Source organism: Antechinus flavipes, chromosome 2, assembly GCF_016432865.1.
Source record: "Antechinus flavipes isolate AdamAnt ecotype Samford, QLD, Australia chromosome 2, AdamAnt_v2, whole genome shotgun sequence".
NCBI classification, from domain to species: Eukaryota; Metazoa; Chordata; class Mammalia; order Dasyuromorphia; family Dasyuridae; genus Antechinus; species Antechinus flavipes.
Window position 1 is genome coordinate 410,897,317 of NC_067399.1, and position 16,211 is coordinate 410,913,527.

At 35.3% G+C, this 16,211-nt stretch overlaps 1 protein-coding gene across 1 annotated transcript in view; it reads right to left on the bottom strand.

The window, feature by feature from the left end:
• Positions 1-16,211, bottom strand: part of ATP10B (ATPase phospholipid transporting 10B (putative)) — a 313,742-nt gene that overhangs the window by 82,003 nt on the left and 215,528 nt on the right. The window contains exon 8 of the mRNA XM_051978841.1: positions 2,328-2,434. Within this exon, the coding sequence (XP_051834801.1) occupies positions 2,328-2,434 (107 nt within the window). The remainder of the gene's footprint in view (positions 1-2,327; positions 2,435-16,211) is intronic.

Here is a 16,211-nt window from a genome sequence, read left to right on the forward strand (position 1 = left end):
TTCTAGTATAAAATATAAAGGCCTTTCTTTGAAACTGAAAGTCCTTAATAGTCCAATTCTTATATGTCCAGACGATTCACCCCCCCACCCCACCTTTATAGTCAGACTGGTCTATTGGCTAGTATATATAAATTGTATTTCTAATCCCATCTTTGATTTGGCATAGACTATTTCTCATGTCCAGAATGCTTTCCGACTTCTTGAAATCTTCCTTCAAGACTCATTTTAAGTCTTTCTACACCAGACTCTTCTTGATTGTTCTAGTTGTGGTGCATTCCCCTTTTGCTCCCCACAAAAAAATTATATATTATCCATTTATTTAACGATGTTCTTGTGGTTTTCTCTAAGTAAAAGGTAAATTCCCTTAGGGCAGGGATTATTTAATTCTTTTCTATGTATCCCTAATTTGCTGCCCATAATAGGCACTTAAATGTAAACAGAATTATTGAATAGATACAAGTCTCAAGAGGACAACAGACTTCTTTTGTTGATCAGTCAAGACAAATCTGGATTAGAAAGACTCTTAAACTGAAGTCACCAAAATGTTGGTCAATCATGGAACCCATGCAAAGCAACAGCAACAACTACCAACCAACCAAATAGACCCAGCCAGCTCTCTTTCACTGATCAATATGGGATTGTCACCTGGAACCTCTAGTTTTAAATTTTTAAGAAAAAAATACATTAAAAAATTAAAAGTACTGTGGAAGCACTACACAATGGCAAGAATGTTGGTTTTGGAATCGGAATGACTCAGCTTGGCCAAAACACACCAGGTTGTAGGTTCTACAAAGGCCCGGATTGTCTTTTGCATCTTCTTTATATCCCCAATATTTAACATAGTATCTGGCACATAGTAAGAGCTTTAATAAATATTTAGTCACTGACTGGGTGACCCAGGACAAAAATTAGTGAATCTCTTTGCACCTCAGTTTTCTCATCTGACTTAAGGTTATAGATTTAGATTTAGAAGTCATATAGTCCTACTCCCTCATTTTACAGATGAGCAAATTGAGGATAAGAGAGATGAAATGATTTACCATGTTGCATGCTCAGTAAGTGGTAGAACCAGAATTTAAGGCCCATTCTAGCACTCCTTCAATTATATTGCATGGCTCTATACAATGGGGATATTAGTGCTATCTCATGTGGTTGTTGTGAGACAAGTGCTTTCTAAGTCTTGAAGTGGTGTGTAAATATGACTTGTAGTGTGGAATAGTTGATAAAAAGCTGACTTGGAGACAGGAAGCCTTGGGTTCAAGGCCCATCATGGATACATCCCAGCTCCATGATCCCAGACAGATCATTCAACTTCTCAGGTAAATTTCAGAGAAGGTGCTGAATTTCATTGGGAGAGAATTTCCTCCTCTATTATAGTCATGAAATCACAAGTCCATTCTGTAGCTTGGTTAATTTTCTACAAAAGGATTTTGATAGTGATTAGATTTATAAGAATAAGTTTTAATAATTTTAAAATTTCTATTTGTGGATATTGGCTCCCAACTGCTCTTCCCTGAGGTTTCTTTACCCTTCAAAAATCACCAAAAAATCTTGGTCATGCTCCCAGCAGTTCAATGTTTTTATATATATATATAACTTTAGGATTAATTTGTTTCTGGACAGGAAGGGATAGCCTGCACAAAGCAGGCTGGTCACATTCCAGGTGCTCAGTAGCATTTCTGGGCACTAGGACTGCTTCCCTATTGAAAAACTCAAAAGAGCTTATTCCATAAACCACTGGGTAACTGTCCAATGGTCCTCTAGGGTAATATCACCCTAACCTTGAAAAAGATATATAAAATGAGAGAAAAAGGCATATTAATGGGATTGATTGCAGAGAGTTGTTTTCTTTACCACCAGATAGCTTTATCCCAGATATCTGGCACTGGCCAGAACTTTTCATAGCAGGCAACCGTGACTGTTTTTTGGATCCAGGTGCATAATGGGGAACCTTACTCAGAGTCATAGAAGAGCTTAGGCTTATGGAATCAGGAAGTGAAAAAGACAGAATCTCCCTGATTCCAGGACTCAGTTTGCCTATGTAAGATATAGAAATAACTAACATCCATAAAGTGCTAACAAATATTAACCATTTGATCTTCACAACAAACGTGGGAGGTAGGTGCCATTATTATCTCTGTTTTACAATTTAGGAAACTAAGGTAAACAGAGGCTTACATGACTTGTCAGGGTCCTATAGCTAATAAGGGACTGAGGCTGTATTTAAAATCATGTGTTCTTGACTCAAGGTCAAGTACTCTAAAAATTACTTTCCATATTGATAATGGCTTAAGAAGAGGGTAGAAAAGTATATTAAGTAAAAAGACCTGCATAGATGACAATCCCGACTACCATCTCAGTGTTCCTGATGGTGCAACCGCGGAGCAGAAGACTCTCACTGTTAAAGCCAGTCCTGGTCTGATCTGGATGTTCCCTAGGAAGAAGGAAAGAAAATGTACATGACCTTTGTAGGATTATCCTTAGCATCAGGATCATAAAACTGGGTGGGGTGAGAGAGGTTTCTCTCCAAGTTCAGGGAAGGTCAATTCAAGCCATAAGTAAAAGTCTCATCCTTCCTATCTTTATTGATTTCTATGTCTGTTTTTGGTTTTTGGACTTATGGGGGAAGATTGAAAATTAGAACCTGATTACCCAGGAGAGATGCCACCACTAAATTAATTTCAGTTCATTTATTAAGCACCTCTTGGGTACAGAATATTATTTTGGGAACTAGAGAGATGAAACTTTGATGACATAATTTCTGACTTCATGGATCTTATATTTGAATAGGGTCATGTGACATTAACATGAATAACCATAATATAGGAGAATAATTGATGGATACATGAGGGATACAAGCAAAATGTTAGGTAAAGTTCAGAAGTGAAGTCATTAAAAAGAAAAACTTAGCAACTCTGGAAGAGCCCCCTAAGCTGGGATTTAAAGAATAGATATTTAGTAGGTAGAAGGGGAAAAAGACATTTCAAATATAAGGAACAAACTCTGGGTCTCAATTTCCTTATCTGTAAAATATGGAGGTTGTATTAAATTAGGCTTCTGAAATGTCTCCCAGCTCTATATTTATGATTAATCCATCAATTAATCAGCAAGCATTTATTAAGCACTGACTATGAGTTATTGTGGTAAGCTTTGGGAATTCAAAGACAAAAGTAAGAGTCCTTATCTTAAAGAAGCATACATTTTTATAGGGAACATGATATGTACACAAAGGATTATATGTAGAATGAACAAGAAGTTGCTTTGGAAGGGGGCACACTGTTTGGACTGAGTTTTTAAGGAAAGGAGTGATTGCAAGGAGGTGGAAAAGTATGGGCTGAGAATGGTAGACAGAGGTGAAATTTGGTAAATCAAAGACAATATGGAGATGAATAGTAAAAGGTAAGGCTGCAAAGATAAGTGGTCCCAGATAAGAGATGGCGTAGGATGCCAAAAAAGTGTTTGTTATTTGGTAATAATAGCTATGCAGCATAATAGATATAGACCTGATCTGGTAATCAGGAAAACCTGAGTTCTGTGTTTATTGACTGTGTGACTTTGGGAAACTTACACTTACACTTAAACTCTTCAGATTACAGGAAACTTATATGTAGAAGAGTTATTGATATGTATTAGTAGAGGGGGTTTCCTAAACCAATAAAATTATAGATCTGATATAATAATAACAGCTAATATTTATTATAGTTCATTAAGGCTTATAAAGTGCTATATAAAATACAGTATATATGTTTACATAATTATTTTTATATAAAATATTCATATAATAAATAATAAAAAGAATATTATGAATATATGTGTATGTCTCTACATATATACACACATCTATATTGATAAATTTGACTTCTTACAACACCCTATAGTGTTCCCATTTTACTGATAAAAAAATTGAGAGAAGTTATGTGATTTTCCTAGGATCGCACAATTAATCAGTACCTGAGGCAGGATTCAAATTTAAAGTCTGCTTGACTATAAGTACCACTGAAAGGTTTTAGACAAATGAGTGAAATGACTAGGATAATGCTTGAGAAAAAAAAAGTCCATCAATGATGACGTGGGATGAATTGGGATCAGAATGGAGGATGGAGATAGGAAGTATTGTTGGGAAATTATTTCAAGATTCCTAAAAAATGCTTATAAATGCCTAATATAATGGGAGAAGGAATGGTAGGAATCTAGGTGATAGAAATAATTGCAATACCCATCAAGGAAATAGAATTAACTGACTTAACTAACTGAATATAAGAAATTTGGGAGAGGGATCTAAATCATTATTGATTAGAGAAATGCAAATTAAAACAACACCGAATCACCACCTCACACCTATCAGATTGGTTAAGATGACAGGAAAAGATGAATGATAAATGTTAGAGAGGATATGGGAAAACTAGGACACTAATACATTGTTGGTGGAGTTGTAATCTGATCACTTTTGGAGAATAATTTGGAACTATGCCCAAAGGCTATAAAACTATATATACCTAGTGCCACTACTGGGTTTGTAGCCCAAAGAAATCATAAAAGAGAGAAAAGGATCTACATGTGCAAAAATATTTATAGTAGCTCTTTTTGTGGTGGCAAAGAACTAGAAAATGGGTAGATGCCCATTAATTGGTAAATGGTTGAAAAAATTATGGTATATGAAAATAATGGAATATTATTGTTCTATAAAAATGGTGAAAGCCTGAAAAGATTTACAGGAACTGATGCTGAATGAAACAAGCAGATCCAGGAAAACATTGTATTGTGCAATGATCAATTATGAAAGATTTGGTTCTCAGCAGCTCAGTAATCCAAAGCAATCTGATGAACTTTGGATGGAAAATAGTATATCCATAGAGAGAACTATGGATACTGAATGTAAATCATCACATCCCTTTCATTCTGATTTTTCTTTCCCAACATGATTATATGGAGTTATGTAAAATATAAATGTACATGTATAATCACCACCTTCCTACCCCCCATGTTGTTTTATATATAACTAGTAAAAAAAAAAGTTTGGGAAAGGGAAGAGTAAAAGAGAATCTTTAGGTTGTGAACCTGGGAGGCTGGTTGGGTGGTGTGACTACTCCCAAAAACAGTGTACAGAAGAAGGATCACCTTTTGGGAATAGCATGAGAATCTTGGTTTTGAACACATTGGCTTTGAGACAGATATGGGACATTCAAGTACTGATGTCTTTTAATCTAATAGTGATACTGGGTCTGGAGAGATGATTTGGGACAACAATATAGAGAGAAAAAATTGAAGTCATGGAAGTGAATGATATTATTAAAGGACAAGTTTTAAGAATCAAAAAAAGTATTTATTATAATATACCTACTGTGTACTAGGCATGAAAGGTACAAGTAAATTTTTTAAAAAACCCAGTTCCTGGCCTGGAAGAACTTACATTTGACTAGAAAGAATACAACATATAATCAGCTAAATATACTTATAGTAATTTGATAATGGGACCTACAAGTTAAGCCTTAAAGAAAGCTAAAGCTGAGGCTGAGGAAAAGAGGAGGTATATCCTGGTGAGGGCATGGGAATGAGAGGAGTGCTGAATTTAGGGAACAACAAGTAGACCATTTGGCTGGAATATCGAGTAGGAAGAGGAATAATGGGCAATGAGCCTTGAAAAAGTAGGCTTGAGTCAGATTGTGAAGGGACCCAAATGTTGAACTGAGGAATTGGTATTTTCTCTTAGAGGCAATAAAGAGCTATTTACTTTTTTAAGCACGAGAATGATGTGATTAGACTTTTGCTTTAGTCAGATTATTTTGGCAGCTGTGTGGAAGATAAATTGGAGAAAGGAGACATTGGAAACCAATTACAAGGTTGTTTCAATAATCTAAGTGTGAGATAATATAAGACTGAACTATGGTGAATGTGTAAGTAGGGATGAATGAGAGGGCTGCTAAATAATTAGCATAAATTATTGATTGACCTATCATCAATAATACTTGGCAATAAGTATTTATTCAATAAGACTTGGCAAACTGATTGAATGATTAATGGGAAAAAGGATGATTTTTTTAAAATAACTTTTTATTGACAGAACCCATGCCAGGGTAATTTTTTACAACATTATCCCTTATACTCACTTCTGTTCCAATTTTTCCCTCCCTTCCTCCCTCTCCCCCCCCCCAAGATGGCAAGCAGTCCTTTACATGTTAAATATGTTACAGTATAGATACAATATATGTGTGCAGAACCGAACAGTTCTCTTGCTGCACAGGGAGAATTGGATTCAGAAGGTAGAAATAACCCAAGAAGAAAAACATAAATGCAAGCAGTTTATATTCATTTCCCAGTGTTCTTTCTTTGGGTGTAGCTGCTTCTGTCCATCATTGATCAATTGAAACTGAGTTAGATCTTCTCTTTGTCGAAGAAATCCACTTCCAGCAGAATACATTCTCATACAGTATCATTGTTGAAGTATATAATGATCTCCTGGTCCTGCTCATTTCACTTAGCATCAGTTCATGTAAGTCTCTCCAAGCCTCTCTGTATTCATCCTGCTGGTCATTTCTTACAGAACAATAATATTCCATAACATTCATGTACCACAATTTACCCAACCATTCTCCAATTGATGGGCATCCATTCAATTTCCATTTTCTAGCCACTACAAATAGGGCTGCCACAAATATTTCCCTTCTTAAGTATCTCTTTGGGGTATAAGCCCAGTAGTAACACTGCTGGATCAAAGGGTATGCACAGTTTGATAACTTTTTGGGCATAATTCCAGATTGCTCTCCAGAATGATTGGATTCGTTTACAACTCCTCCAACAATGCATCAGTGTTCCAGTTTTCTTGCATCCCCTCCAACATTCATTACTATTTTTTCCTGTCATCTTAGCCAATCTGACAGGTGTGTAGTGGTATCTCAGAGTTGTCTTAATTTGCATTTCTCTGATCAATAGTGATTTGGAACACTCTTTCATATGAGTGGAGATAGTTTCAATTTCATCATCTGAAAATTGTTTATATCCTTTGACATTTATCAGTTGGAGACTGACTTGATTTCTTATAAATTAGAGTCAATTCTCTATATATTTTGGAAATGAGGCCTTTATCAGAACCTTTAACAGTGAAGATGTTTTCCCAGTTTGTTCCTTCCCTTTTAATCTTGTTTGCATTAGTTTTGTTTGTACAAAGGCTTTTTAATTTGATATAATCAAAATTTTCTATTTTGTGATCAATAATGGTCTCTAGTTCATCTTTGATCACAAATTTCTTCCTCCTCCACAAGTCTGAGAGATAAACTATCCTATGTTCCTCTAATTTATTTATAATCTTGTTCTTTATGCCTAAATCATGGACCCATTTTGATCTTATCTTGGTATACAGTGTTAAGTATGGGTCCATGCCTAATTTCTGCCATACTAATTTCCAGTTATCCCAGCAGTTTTTGTCAAATAATGAATTCTTATCCCAAAAGTTAGGATCTTTGGGTTTGTCAAACACTAGATTGCTATAGTTGACTATTTTGTTTTGTGAATCTAACCTATTCCACTGATCAACTAATCTATTTCTTAGCCAATACCAAGTGGTTTTGGTGACTGCTGCCTTATAATATAGTTTTAGATTAGGTACAGCTAGGCTACCTTCATTTGATTTTTTTTTCATTAATTCTCTTGAGATTCTTGATCTTTTGTTCTTCCATATGAATTTTGTTATTTTTTCTAGATCATTAAAATATTTTTCTTGGAAATCTGAGTGGTATAGCACTAAATAAATAGATTAGTTTAGGGAGTATTATCATCTTTATTATATTCGCTCGGCCTATCCAAGAGCACTTAATATTTTTCCAATTATTTAAGTCTGACTTTATTTGTGTGGAAAGTTTTTTTGTAATTTTGCTCATATAATACCTGACTTTCCTTTGGTAGATAGATTCCCAAATATTTTATGCTGTCGACAGTTATTTTGAAGGGAATTTCTCTTTGTATCTCTTGCTGTTGGATTTTGTTGGTGATGTAGAAAAAGGATGATTCTTAATTAGAATGAAAGATGGAGAAGAATACCAAGAATGGAATCCTAGAGAACATCCACTTTAAGGGATATGGAAGAAGAGAAGCCATTGAAGAAGAGAGGAAGGAGCAATTAATTAGATTAGAAGCTGATTGGTAACTCTAAGGACAGAACATATCAGATGAAGGTATGTACTACTGCATCTAATGCTAAATGGAAAAGACTGAGAAACAAGGAAAGTCATAGTTTATGTGTGATAAAGTAGATTGAGTGAAGAAGTGGATGAGAAGTTAGAATGCAAAAGATTCAGGAAAACAGGTGGATAAGAAGGTGATATCTATAGCTCTTTCTAGGGATTTAGAAATGGAAGGGAATAGAGATAGAGAATGGAAGCTTGAAAGGATAGCAAAGTAAAGGGGAAGTATTTTTAAATCAGGAGACACTTGAGCTTGTTTGTAGGTAGTAGAGAAGGAATCTTCTCTAAGCAAATAAGCAAAATAAGCAAATAAGCAAAAAATACTGGAGATAGGACAGAGAGAAAGAATGATTGACAGATAAAGTTCCTGAAAGGAGATGAGAAGACAAAGATTGAAGGAAATAGATATTTTAGCTTTGGCAAGGAAAAAGAGCAATTTAATTTTTTGAGATGCTCTATTGTCTGTTTATAATGGATAAAATAGGATTCCATAATTCTTGATCAATTAATCAACCAATCAATCATCAAGCACTAAATAAATACCTACTATTTGTAAGGCATTGAAAATATAAAATCAAGAGTGAAAAAATTCTTGTCTTCTAGGAATTTAAATTTTAATGGTGTAAGGATGCAACATATTTCCAGATAAATAAGTATTAGATCAATCAATCAATAAAGATTTCTTAACTATGTGCCAGGCACCGTATTAAGTGTTGTCTTAAAAAAATTACATACTAATTTTGGGCTGCACCACCAACAACTGGGGGAATCAGAAAAAGCCCTTAGAAAACTTGGAACTTGGATCCATCTTGAAGGAAGTTGCGAGTTCCAAGAGGAAGAGGTGAAGAAAGAGAACATTTCAGACATGAAGGAGTGTAAGTATGTGGATGGAAGTGTAAATAGGAGATGGAATATAACATATATGAAACATTAAGCATAGAGTGTATGAGGGAGAATAATTGTGCCATTAGACTGGAAATGTTTTCAATACAAAAGAAATGTATTATAGCAGGGTTTTAGTTTGCTTCTCTGTCAAAGGAATGAGTGGAACTAAATAATCTTTAGGGCTTCCTTATTTCTCAAATTCCACATCTCTAAATTTTGACCAGGGTATTATACTAGGTATTATTCTTCATAGTTACCATGCCTACATAGGGTTAAGTGTGAGACATAGCATTAAATAATTTCTAGCTCTTTTAAAAGCCATGGACCAGACCTGTTTCTTAATTGTCCTGTTGGGTGCAGTTCTCTTTGATGCTATGATTTAAGAGCAGGTTAAAACCAGGGAATTATCCACACCCTTGCTCTCTTACATGGCTGCTGGGTATTTGAATGTCCAATACCCAGTCTTATATTCAAGTTCAAAAGAATACTTATTTATATGTTCTTTTTTTTTTTTTCTGGGTGGTGCATTGTAAAGAGGGTAGCTTTCCTTTCAATACATTCCTCAAAACAGGTTGGGGTGGAGCTTATAGCTCCTGCCTTCTTTGCTCCTTCTTAATAATTTCTTCCCTTTAGACTCTGTGAGACAAACTCAGGGATGAGGAGGCTATTGTGGATGGCCCAAGCAGAGAGGTGGGACGTTCAAGAACACATTAAGTCAGCTCCCTTTCTCTACCTTCTGAGAGAATCAGTATCACAGGCTCATCATTTTAGAGTTATAAAGGATTTATATACTTTATCAAATTTAACAGATGTAGAAATAGTCTCTAGATGAAGGAATTGAGATGAATAGAAAGTCAGTTAGGTAAGCAGCAGAATTGGGATTCATATCCAGTTCCTTGTCTCCAGATCCAATATTCCACATTATGATGCTGTCTTTTGATTGTGTGTAAATTGGATTTAAATGAGGCAGCAATGCACAAATCCTTAGTCTTCACTCTCTCTTCTAAAACTACTACTGTCTAATGACAGCACAGAATCAAGATGACTGGTGATAACTCAAAGTGCAATGAATGACCTTGATTTTCTTGAAGTCTAAGTAAGGTGTAAGCCTTCCACAACACCTGCTTCACTTGCCTTCTTGGCCATTGGAACAAACTGTTTTCATCTGCCTATTCCACCAGGGGAAGTCTTTACATACTTGAGGTAGACACACCCTAACTCATCATAGGGTTTGAGACCTTTTGGTTACCCTCAGCCTGGGTTAGCCCATTTGCCAAAAGTTTTACTGGGGGGTGACTACAGTGCAACTAGAACTACCCTGCTTTCAGAACCCTACAGATTACTAGGTGCAACCAAATCATTATCCAAGTTGTGGATTATAGATTCTCTAAGGAAATTTATATTATCTATATTAAAGAATATTAAATGTTAAAGAATTTTTTAATTCTTTAGCTGCCTATCTTTTGGACTTTAAAAAAGATGTTAAGCTGTAGTACAAAAAATAATAGCTCACATTTATGTAATGTTTTATGGGTTGCAAAGTGCTTTTCTTAGAATGAACCGAAGTGATAGGTAATCTCTATATGACTTCATTTTAACAGCTGTAAAATTTGTGGGTGGACTAGATTGATAGTATTAAACTCAAGTAGCATCTGGGGTCACTAAACCTTATATAAGAATCCCTGCAGAAGTCATACTGACTTAGAAAACCACACATTAACATTATCTATATTTTATTATATTTTAATCTGTTAAGTATTTCCCAGTTACATTTTAGTTTAGTTTGGGATGCTCTCTGGAGTGGTAGGCTTTCTGGATAATGTATGTTTGTTATCTTTTAAGTAGGTGATCTAGAACCCATTTAGGACTAGATCCTATTAAATTAAAAATTCTTATGAAAAGTATGATTTTACAGATGAAGACTGAGATTCTGAAGTCATAAGTAGGTAATATGCTAATGCTTTAAAGGATATGAGATCTTGCCATGCTCTTCTTTATATTACATATATACTTGAATGTACATATACACACATATAAATATAAAATTTCATTTTATCTTCACCTCAAACTTGCGAAATAAGTGTTATTATCCTCCATTTTATAGTGAAGAAACTAAGCTGAGAGAGGTTATGTCATGTGTCCATGGTTATATAAGCTTCTAAGTGTCTGAGATAGAATTTGAACTGAGGTCTTACTGATTACAAGTCTACCACTCAATCTGCCTGTTATCCCCTACTTTGAATATATGTATGATTCCCCTCTTTTCCTTTTAGACATTTCCTTAATAAAATCCATTATACTACTTCTTGCACAATGAAAATACACACTAGTTTACTTGTGTCTACTATGATACTTTCTATTGTCCTTACTTTGTAGGACAATACTGGAGGGTGACTACAGTGCAACTACAGCTACTATGCTTTCAGAATCCTATAGACTACTAGGTGCAACCAAATCATTATCCAAGTTGTGGATTATAGATTCTCTAAGGAAATCTATATTATAGATTCACTTATGAATCTATTCTCTCAACTGATCAGCAAAATTTCTGTGACATTGGTAAATCTGAGAGAACTATTCCAGTTTTATAGATGACAGACTGGAAGCTAAGTGTTCCTGTCTCCTTTTCCCAATTCATACATTTACTACTCTATTTCAGATCTTCATCACCTTTTGCCAGTACTATTACTTGTTGTTGCTTATTGTTGTCATTTTTCAGTCATGTCTTTCTCTTTGTGACCCCATTTGGGATTTTCTTCCAGTATCAAAGATACAGAGTAGTTTGCCATTTTCTTTTCCAGATACTTTTAAAGATAAGGAAACTGAACAAACAAGGATAAGTGACTTTTGCAGGATCATTTAACTAGTGGAAATCTAGTCTTCCTGACTCCAGGCCTGACATTCTATCCTCTGTACCATCTACCTGTCCTAATACTATTAAAACTGCCTTTCATTTGGGTTCCTTGCTTCTTCTTTCTCTTGCCTAATCCATTCTCAATAGTGAAATTCCTAAAGCATAGTGTGATCATATCACGCCTGTCCTTAGTATACTCTAGTGCTCTTATTTACTTTTAAGAAGACATACACACTCCTGTTTGACCTTTAATACTCTTTAAACCTGGTTCCAATGGGAAGCCATTCCAATTGGAAGCCAAGTCATTCCAGGCTTATTATGCATTATTCTTTTTTACATATTCGTTGGTTCCACTAAATAAACCAGCTTGTTGCACTTTGAACTTCATCTTGAATCAAAAACACATGATAGGTGCTTAATAGATGTTGATTGATTGATTTCATATTGATTGCTGTCCATATTCACAAAATACATATAAACATACATGTATATATTTAGATGTGTATATGTTGTGTCTCCTACAGAGCTCCCTGAGGTCAGAAACAGCTTTAGTTTTTGTCTTTGTAATACTAGCACCTTGAATAGCCTCTGGTAATAGCAGGTAACAGCAGCCAGAATTCTGGCTGATTGATTTATTGATTTACTTCTAAAATTGCCTTGCTGTGGAGTGACAAATGCTTAGAGTATTATCTTAACAATTCTGTATATTATAGTTTGAGGTGAGATTAGCTCAGAAATTACTTTGTTCATGTAATACTTATAAAGCCCAGGAATGGACCTGATGACATGTCTCTGGTGCTATCTTGCTATCTATCCATATTTGCCAAGGCAAGGTTTTAGAAATAATGAGTGTTGAGTATGTTATGACTAGAGTCTCAGTTTATCACAAATTTTTATGACCTTCTGTGTTGATATACAATGAAAATTTCCACACCTTACCAGGCAAGCATGCAGACACGTTTGTATATGGAACCAAAAAATACGTGAAAGAGAGTAATAGATTATAATACAGAAAAGGTAAACTGGAACTAATTTTAAAGGTCAAATGGAGAAGTTCATCTTTTCTCTAGTATACACTGGAGTATATTGAACAGAAGAATGAGTGACATGATTAGACTGTGCTTTAAGACTATCATTATGGCAACTCTATGGAGGATGGATTGGGATGACTCCTTTTTAATCAGCCAGAAAAAAAGGATTAAAGAATGACAAATTGCTGCTTTGCTACTGAATACCTGGTTTTAAGTTTTTGCAAGCAAGATCTATTTGGATGATTTGGGATCCCTTTGTTTATAATTTACAAGGGGCAAAGCAATGCCTTTAAACTTCAGAACAGAATTATAAGGAAAGTTGTTCCTCTTTTCAGAGAAAAAATACAGGAAAGGCAATGGACGTTTGGGAAAAGCAGGTGTCTTTGAAAGAAGGTTTGTTTATTTAGACTTTAAATAAATTTTAAACTTTAGAAATCAAGTCTGTAACAATTTGTCTAGTCAAGTAATTTCCCTCATCTAAGAGACAAAGAAAGCCACTTCCTAATCTTTCTCCGGAGGTAAGCCCTAGAATTATAGCTAAAGATCTCTGAAATGATGTTCTTCCTTTTCCTGATAATTTTTATTAGTATTTGTGTAAGACAAATGAGTTATGGACCAGTGTGAATTCTTTCTATATATATCTTGAAAAATAAAAAAGAAAGGAGTCCTTGATTTAAAATAGTTTAGCTCTCTTTTAAGTTATTTCTGTTCTTTTTCTTGTCTCTCTTCCCCCTTGCTCCCTGTCACATATAACATTTCCAGTTATGTGTTGTATAACAGAGGCACCTACCATATAATAGGTATGAGTACTTGGCCCAAAGTCAGGAAGAATTGATTTTGAATACTGACTCAGATATTAACTGATTTTGGGCTAATCACATAGTTTCACTTTCCTCATCTATATAATGGGGATTATAATAGATCCTACCTTTCAGCCATAGTAGGATTAAATGAGATAACATGTAAAAGTCTTTGTAGGCCTCAAAGAATTAAAAGAATAAAAATAGTGTTGTTGTTATTATGATGAAAACAGAGGACAAGATGAGGAAGAGGGACCCCTTACCTTCATTTTATGCTTCACTGAAGCAAGCATACTAAAACATGCAAACACAAACAACATGAAATATATCCTCTTATCACTTTTTAAATTATTAAGATGAATTATTAAATTAAATTCAGTTCAGGCTGTAGGAGTGTGTGTACACATGTATATATACATGTCTATCTATCTATCTATCTGTCAATTGTGTGTATATTGGGAGATATCTTGGTCCTTGGGGCACAAATTTCCATAAAGGGAAAGACCTCTAGAATGTTATCTAGTTTCAAGAACAAAAAGAACTGGTATACAATAAAACAACTTCTGGGGAAGTGAGCAGAGTAAGACCAGATTGGAAGGATTTACTTACAGTATGGCCATCGTGTTTACTAGAGCAAAATAAGCAATGAAAAGTATTAGATGATTGTTACCTGTTTTAACAAATTATTCATGTCAATTCAGGGCCATACTGGATTGAATTCATCTGCTGAAAGTATGTAAGTGCTTTTGATGTGGGAAAGATTCCTATCTTTGATTCCCAACCTCCTTCCCCCCCAGTTAATGTAATTACCCTTTTACTTACAAATCCTGGTCCCTTTGAATGCCAATAGAAGATCCCGACCTGTCCCAGCCCCACCTGGATCTGAGCCACTTTGGGGCTACACCTAAAAGCCCCTCGAGCTAAATCTCCCATTATAAAAGGGAGATGCTGGACCCCCTCTTTGCAGAGATTCCAAACATGCTAGCCATGTGAGGACCCTCTGTCCACTGGACCCTATGTCCGGTGCCCTCCTTATCGCTACCTTCACCTATCTCCTTACTTCCAAACCTAATAATAAACCTCTTTTACCAATCTAGCTCTCGGGCCAATAAATGCTTTTATTGGGAACTCGCGCCACTACTAGACCTCATTTACTGCCATATCCTTACGCCAAATCCAGGGGGGTTGCAGGGGAGCGCCATTTGACTCCCTATACCTCAAACCTGCCTCAACTAAACCTAATTTCATTTAGATACCCCAAATCTAGATCTCAACACTTTCTAAAGCCCCCTTCATCTCTAAATCTATGATTTATGGCTTTGTTAGCATATTAGAAGGATCAGTATACTTGTTATTAAGATAGAATTAGAGGGGGTCGGGAAAAATCAATTGAAGATACATCATGATTCTTAGCAAACTTGGCCAATATAAGAATAATTCACAATCTAAATTCTTTTCCATGGATGATTAGGCTACTCTCATGTATAAAATCCTTTAGTGGTCTCCATTGCCTATGGAATGAATTACTATTAAGCAGATGCCTATAATACGTCATCCTGGCTTTATGTTATACTCTTCTTCTAACTGGATTCCAAGCTCAACATGTCATTTCTTGCCCTGCTGCATTTGTACAGGTTATTTCTAGTCCTTGGAATGCAGCCCTCCTTTCCTCAGTCCAGAATCCTTGCCTTCCCTTAAAGGCTCAGGGCATGTTAACAGTTTCTTTAAAAAAAAAAAAAAAAGTCTTTCCTTATTCCTTTAATTGAAAGTAACCTCTCCTTATTTGCTTTGTTCACACTATACATTGTATTATGTGTATCCATACTCAAAAAACAACAACAACAACAACAACATAACAATAAGTAGAACATAAGCTTCTTGAGGCAAGGACTTTGCCTTTTTTTTATCTTTCTAATCTCTGGCCACAAACAAGAATTTGAGCTAGCTGGGTCTTAGTAAATGCTGGTTTCTTGACTTTAAACTCTCTGCCTCATCATGGAGTAGAGGTGATCTTGGATTTTAAGGAACACAAGCTCTGACCAGTCTTACTAAGCTGGAAAAATTTCAAATACAAATTTGGTATGGATATATAAGGAATGTAAGTCTGGAGGGGGTCATTATTGGGTCTTTTAAAGGATAATGAATCTTTTGCCTACAGGAATTCTCAGAGATCTACCAAGTTACAGAAATTATGATAACAATGTAGCAAAACCAACAATGATTATCATTTATATAGTACTTGAAAGTTTACAAATACTTTACAAATATTATTCTTTTATCCTAACAACCACCCTGGGGAATAGGTGCTATTATTTTACAAACTGAGGCACCAACCAGTTAAGTGACTTGCCCAGGGCCATACAGATATTAAATATCTGAATCTGGATCTGAACTCAAGCTTCCTGATTGTAAGTCACCTAGCTATCTACCTCTCTACCACTGGAAGCAGTATCCATACTGCCAA